General features: G+C 38.9%; 1 protein-coding gene across 1 annotated transcript; it reads right to left on the reverse strand.

Moving 5' to 3' along the window:
- Positions 1 to 2,983: 2,983 nt before the first annotated feature.
- Positions 2,984 to 7,003, reverse strand: LOC114565241 (uncharacterized). Its single transcript, XM_028593163.1, has 4 exons — positions 6,932 to 7,003; positions 5,728 to 5,868; positions 5,281 to 5,485; positions 2,984 to 3,291 (listed from the first exon to the last, which is right to left on the reverse strand). Exons 1-4 carry the CDS (start codon positions 6,998 to 7,000, stop codon positions 2,984 to 2,986), a joined length of 723 nt encoding a protein of 240 aa, XP_028448964.1. The 5' UTR covers positions 7,001 to 7,003.
- Positions 7,004 to 7,534: the final 531 nt, after the last annotated feature.

Below are 7,534 nucleotides of genomic sequence, written 5' to 3' on the forward strand. Positions count from 1 at the left end.
TTGGCAAGTTTAATGTGGTTCAGATGAAAGACACAACTAACTCCCTATTGACCTTGCCTAATGAAGGAAGTAAGAAATCTTGGTAAAGAACACAGAGAGAGCCCATTGCTGGCAACCACGAGTGCAACAGGTTGCAAAAGAGTGGGACAATTATCAGCTTATATCAAAACATGTTATAAAGGCTACAAAATTAAAAGTGAAATACATTCAATAAACAAGCTAATCATACAATATTGAAAAAATAAGTGATATCCAAGATATGTGATGTCAGTTAATAATAATGAACTACTATTAAGTAGGATTTTTTTTTTTACAATAACATACCTGTTGTGCCAATGCCTTCAATGAGGCGGTTTCCCTGACCATCACAGAGGACAATCTCCTCCTCTGAGCCCAGGTCATGTTTCACCTTTTCAGCAATCGTGGACACATTTGCCTCACGCTCCATAAATGTCAAATACAGGGTGCCTCCGTCCACCCAAAGGACTCCACCCTCCACCCTTCCGATTGAAATGCTCCTTTTGACAGATACAAACAGATAGATAGAGATACATTTAGAGAGTTGTTTTATCTTTCAGCCTTTTACCATACAATGTTTTTATGTTTTCCCTCACGGCTTTGCAATAATGCTCTGAGGGTGTATTTGGTTATTTGGTTTACGTTACAACAAACCTCGAAAAGCTTCTTGTGGCTGGTGCAGGCGCTGGTCCTGAACAGACGGCAGAAGCCACAGGCCTGGTCCTGAATCGGAACAGACTAGGTTGTGCTGGGTGAGGGTGGGTTGGCAGTGGCACTGGTGTAGTAGGGCCTTCCTCGCCACAAACCTCATATCTCCCCGATATTTCAATCTCCCCAATGTACCCTGTTGAGCTGGGTAGCAGGACAACGCCAGTCTCTGATATTAAATAGATGCTGGACGGCATCAGCTGCAAATACAAATATGACAATGTAAGTTGATTTTATTTCTCTCAGAGACAGAGTGTCTCACTCACACAGGCAGAGAAAAAAGACTCTTCTAGATTTTATTCTCACTACATCAAAACTTATCTATACCATGTCTCTCATTATTTAAAACCATTGTAAATACCAAACTGCTTTCAGCAGGAGAAACAGGGACCATGTCAACCCTTACCGGTGGTAAGGGTTGGTAAGGCTCTAAAACTATTTTACTGTACATTTCAAGTAATGAAAATGACACCCCAAACAGTGAAAATAATAACGTCGCCGTTTGGTCGGTTAAGATTAAGAATTATTTAGCAGTGTTTAAAGTATTGGGAAACACAGAATACAATTCCCGCATATAAGTTTGCAGCTGTGGTCTGTGTTGAATGGAAACCCATGCAATTTTGCTCCTGCCCACCAATTACACCCAATTTGGCGCTAACAGGCTCAGAAAACACTAAAACTGACTGATTTTGCTGCTGGGCCTACTAAGAGCTCATAGATAAGGTGTGCTCAACATATCAGTGTCACTAAAATAACATCATTATAAGCCACTTGAGGTGGATCATAAACATAAATTAGCCTTCATACCATGCACTTTTACCTATAAAAAATATTTTAAAACGAGCTTATTGTAAAATAACCTTACTTTGTTGCCGAGTTCCAGCCTCCTTAACATAATGTTACGCTATTTCTTTCAAGACTAAATTTAGGCTAAACCAATATTATGCCTAACCTATGTTGTATACCTCTTCTCGGTTAGGCCTACACTTTGAATTTGATATTTTTTCTAACCTTAAATATTCTCGAAATATTTCCCAGGGTGATGTCCACTTCCCAAATTTGTATGGTTCTGGGTCCACGCCAGAGGGTGGCTTTGTCCTGCTGGTAATTAATCTTACATTCACGGAGATGCTGTAGGTGTCAAATCGGCGGTGGTCTCCTAGGCGCAAATGAGCAGTAATCTGAATTCTTCGCGCAGTTTTTTGAGCGACAGGAAATGACCTTTCAAAACAGAGCGTTGACTTTTCAACATTAACGCTTACTGATGATTTTCATTTTACTAAACATCACAAACCTTCCAAACATGTAAAGTGCATGGTAGCAGAGAGGTCTACATGTTTTGTACAGAGTTCTTGTTGTTTTAATAAGCTGCACCAATCTTTATATGTAGCCTATACGTTAATACAACTTTATACATTATCATGAATGGGAATATACACATACACTGTGATTTTTTTTCCATTATTTTATTTTTTTACATAAAATACAAAACATCACATCACATTTACAGCATGTACAACTGAACATAAGTACTAAGGCATCATTACAAAAGCAGCAAAGGACTTTCAAACAACACAACTATAACTTACTAATTACAATAAATAATCATATACTTACATACACTGAAGTCTAACATACAACAGTTACTCAAAGTGAAGAAGCTTTGATTACAATCAATACATGCAAATTGTGCAGCTCCTGATGGCCCCAACACTCCAAAAATGTACAGGTATAGCCTACCCAACCAAAAGCAAAAGAGAAAATGTATAAAACGCAATAAACACTTGCACTAACCCTCACAAATGGAGTTTATGTTTGGGCTTGTCTACAAACGGAGGGGTCTTATAACAAATACTCAATTATAATGGTCTATAATAGCAGGTGTTCAGAGGCTTCAGAGACAATAAAATAATTGGAAAAATCTGTTTGACCTGACCTTGGGTTACTAAACTGTAACATGAAAACTGTAATTTTTCACTGTAACTGTGAAATATGCATTAACATCATATATAATTGTGGATGATGAATAACTAAACTAATAACCTAAACTGAGCACCTAACTTACCGCATGTAAACTTTTTAAATTGGCATTTGTTAGAATTTCTTTTAACTGAAAATATTGCTAAGTCAAGAATAAAAACAATTATAAACAACAGAAAGCATAAACACTAGCAGTGCTGGTTTTTGGAAGCCACTGAGGGATGATGTCCTGGGAACACTGAGGCTAAAGCATGTCACTGATGTCGCTAAAGCACTGTCAACGCTGACAATGTCTTCTGGTCAAATCAATCAGGTCTTGGAGTCCAGACTTAACATTTTCTGGCTGATTGTTGACAGCATTGTCCAACATTACACTCACATCTGGCCATTGCAGAGCAAATTCCCTCTCTGCAGCTTCCTGGTCCTGTGCACTCTGAAAGGGGTTGGTGCCAAAGTGTGACACTCTTGTCAATGATCCCACCTCTTGCTCATACCAGTCTGCAGCCACTGATGACTCCGGCAAAAGGTCTGTGGATACACGTTTTGGGCATCCCTCTCTGGCCAAGTAACTGGGGATTCCCTTTCCTAAAAGAAGTAAAGATAAAAAGGATACATTGCTCAAGCTATACAATGAATTTTTCAAAATTGTTTGACATGGACACATCTGTGTCTGTGTGGGTGTGTGTGGGAAAAGAGGAGGGGCGGTGTCGAAATGTAGTTCTAACACAAAACTGACTCCCAAAATGGCTACTCCTGTGAGCTGCACAAACTATTTAGCCTCAAGAGGGTGGTAGTGGTGCTGGGTGCACGAGGAGGGGTTGAAAAAGTCGAGGGGGTTGCTAGGCAACGCGCACGCTTAACCCAGCCCTGGTCTTGTGTTTTAGCTCCGTACAAACGTAAGCAGACCCCACGTGGTTAAACTAGCAGCGTTAGCTCGGGAGCTACGTGGCTAGCTTGTGTCCGTGTGGATATGTGTATATAATCAGTAAAAGAAGAGTAGAGAAGAAATGTAAAGAAAAGAGGCCCTCTTATCTTAGTTATCGATAACGGCCAGCTCAGTGGCTAACAGCTGATTTCCGCGATTGTCTCGCAGACAGTAACTAAACTCCGTGGAAGGAGTGGTTTAGCAGGTAGCGCTTATGGTTTTAACCAGCTACTTAACACAACATAACCAACGGTATAATGATCGATTATACATTCACAGAAAACAGATTAATAATCATATATGGACAATTACATGATTACAATCAGATCACATTAATGGCACAAGCGGTAGCGAACCCTTTGCTCATTAATAAACAAACCAAAACGCACTAGTTCTAACGTCTGCCCAGAACTGTGTACAGCCTTACTGTGTGCTTTGTTTGTCAGTTAATCTCTTGCCAGAGGTTAACGATCCGTTTCGTCCAGAGCAGGGGACGAGACGTGATCCAGGTCGACAAGCAAGAAACAGAACGCCGTCCTTTTCTTGAATCTAGGCTGATTAAACCCGCTGCAGATGAGGGAATACTCGGCCAGTATTTCCTCGGATCCCCTTGTATATCAGACAGATATAAAATTGTCCCAGCTCCAACTCGACCAGCGAGGTGATGCTGGCTAGCTAGCTCGGACTAGTGTGCCTCCTGTAGTGACCTGGGTCTCCGTGGAAAAAGCGAAGAAGCACACGCGCCAACAGCTTTTATCCTTCCTCCACCTCCTAGTGGCGGGGTGGTGCATTCAAAGACCCGACAGCCAATGGGAAAAGCGCAACCTTATCACAGGTGTGAAGCAGTTCTTTGTCTCACCACCAGTCTGCCTTGCCCTCCATGTGTTGAATGTAAAACCTCCATTTTGGGGACTGCTTCCAAGTGGCAGCCTGTAGGAGTTTGGTGAAACTGGCTTTGGGATTCACATGTAGGCCAAGATCCTTTGTCTCTGCAGTCAGCTCAGTCTGAGCCATTTTTGGTTAAGATCAATGTTTAACCATCTTCTTGGTCCCCAACAGTGTATTTTTATTTTTTTATTTGATTTATTTGACAATAAAAGTTAAAACAAATACAATCAAATCCAAAAGACCAATTCATACGCATTTTTAAAAAACTGTAGAGGATAAAATACACAAAAAAGCTGTGGATTTATTTCCATTGTGGTCCTCTGAGGGGGAACAATCTGCGATAGCGACGTTGTTGTTGTTGTTGTTGTTGTTGTTGGGCAAATTATTCTGTTATTTACTACAACATAACATTTAGGTATGTTATAGTAAAATGTGAATTTTCTTTACCAAAAATCACTATGAAAATGTTTTTTAATAAATAAAAAAAACCTAGGACTTAATGTTACAGTACACAGCTCAATGATGCTTGGTGGTCTCAGAACTCACTTATGATCTGCATCATGCTTCCCCTAGTGTTTTATTAAACAACTTTAAAAATATGTTCATCAGAAAACCACTTAAAATAGTATTAAAAAAACGTGTGACATTGTCATTAATAAAAAAGGCTTGAACAGGCATCACACATTTTATAACACATTTTCAAAATTTGAGATGACATGCAATCAGACTCAAATTTGATTGAGACAAACCCCAACACAAACCGGAAATCCTGTGGGCATTCCACGCTTGCACAACACGGTCAATTCCAAGCCGAGCCAACTGGCATGTCAAGGATGACACACAGAATTTGAACATGCTGTCCTCCATATCCAACGCCTCCTGATCCACCAGTTGGACCAATGCCACTTTCAAAGGGTAGTTCACCCTATTTTTGATTTCAGGCCAAATTCTTTCAATAGTGTGATTCTGTCAAAGCAAAATATAAAATACTTATTTTAGATTCTTTACACATAGAATGCTGTCCAACAACAGCTGATTTCAACACTACACAATTATCACCAACCTTTGGCTTTCCATTATGAATAAATACAAGCATAAGGAATGAATTAAAGGGAGACTGACATTAAAATCATTGAAACTTACAATCAGGGTGTGTGCATATTTTGCTCAACTGCATTCATTGCAATTCAGTTTTCCAAATGAGTCACCTTTGTTGATGGTGTTTGCATATATGTTGGCCTCTCGGTGTTGTAGCGGTGGCTGGTCAATTTCTCCTGCATGTAAGGTAGAACTCCTTCCCATGGTCCACTCTTACCTGGTCCCACATCCCATACTCCATCACTGCACTTCTGCAAGAAAAGATAATATTGCCAATTCTTTGACAGCAGAATGGAGTCTGTTAGTGTCACCTTTAGCTGAAAAATATAGAGTACGTCTTATGTTGTCAGGTAGTGGGGAGGTAATCCGAGTGTTGACTGGCTGCTTAAAAGGCGGTATAGCTGCAACAATTATTTGATTAGATGAACCACAAACTACTTTGATAATCGATTAAACATTTCAGTCCTTCACTAATTCCTGCATCTTAATTGTAATTGTTTGCTGTTTTTATTATAAATTAATTATAGTAATCTTTTAAAACTACTTTTTAAAAATAATGCTAACCTCATAATCCAATTAATTATTCATATAGATAAAAATTGCATTTCTGACATTGACAGATATTTTAAGGCCTGAAAATTGGACAATTTGATTTTAAGGTTTTAAAGGATCTGCATAAACACTGTTTAAGGAAATCATGAATTGGGATGATTTCTGGAAGCTGGTTCTTATTTTGACAAACCAAAACATAACAATTTTTTATTCTGGTCTATATGTATTTTGTGACCCACATAGCCTGCATTATATGGAACAGGATTAAGGTTCCTGGCTCCCTTAAAAACAGACAAAAAAGAACATCAGTACAATATTACACAGTAAACCATACTAAAATCAAAGAAAAGCACATTGATGTAAAGCTTTATACATAACCGCCTAGAATACTGTAGCAAATACATTTAAACCCTCCTGCAACCTACTCTTACAGCCAAACAACATAATAACACCTGAGCAACCACTGTCACTTGATTATCGTACTGATTGAAAACAATACTGCAAGACATTCTACTATTACAATACACTACACTTACTGCTACTATTCATAGTACTAAGCACTACTACTGCTACAGCTGAAGTGTGTACTTGTAATGTTAGTACAATTATCATTACTGATAGAACTATTCAAATACCCTAACCAATTAAATCATCACATTTATCTCAATGCCAAGAAATCCCAACCTTAAAAAATCCAAATAATCAATACATTTAATAAGCCTTTAGTAAATATGGCCTTTATTGACATTAGATCAAACCTACCTGACATTGTGCCCTGTGAAGGCAAGTGAATGTTGCGCAAGACATCTCCCACACGACCTTCGGATGCATGGACTCCTGTGGCTGCAAGATAGCCCGTCATCATTTTTCTATCATAGGTAGGACCAGTCTTAAGGTAAAGAAAAGAGAAAAAAATGGTTGATTCAATTTCTATTTAGGAGAGACATTTAATACACACACATACAATGGGGTCATCAAGTGTGAAACCACTAGTCAATGAGTCTACTTGTATTTTATTTTGTCGAAGCAGTATAGTCCCCGTTCACTGTCAAAGATAAGAAATTATCAGAAATGAATTATAAATTATGTCAGGAACAGAAGGTTGGAAGTTTGACTGGGACAGTAGCTACACCTTTCAGACGGTAACGCAGGTGTCATACCGGGTTAAAGGAGGACAAGAACCTCTCTTGGAGCAGAACACTGGCTTGATATTGATTTTAGTATGAATACAGAGAATAGCAAAAATACAATAACTTTGTTTGACATGTTTGCAAAAACTTCACTGGTCCAATTTGTATGAGAACTGCAAACAGGTCATGGTATGATATGTGATAAGACTGTCTGATGCAATGTTCCTTCCTGGAA

The sequence above is a fragment of the Perca flavescens genome, chromosome 12, assembly GCF_004354835.1.
Source record: "Perca flavescens isolate YP-PL-M2 chromosome 12, PFLA_1.0, whole genome shotgun sequence".
Taxonomy (NCBI): Eukaryota; Metazoa; Chordata; class Actinopteri; order Perciformes; family Percidae; genus Perca; species Perca flavescens.

Coding starts and splice junctions, on each gene's coding strand:
- LOC114565241 (XM_028593163.1), bottom strand. CDS start 7,000: ATGCATCCGAAGGTCGTGTGGGAGATGTCTTGCGCAACATTCACTTGC. Junction 5,869..6,931: donor TTCACAGGGCACAATGTCAG/GTAGGTTTGATC, acceptor CTTTTCTTGCAG/AAGTGCAGTGATGGAGTATG. Junction 5,486..5,727: donor TGCAAACACCATCAACAAAG/GTGACTCATTTG, acceptor TTGCTTTGACAG/AATCACACTATTGAAAGAAT.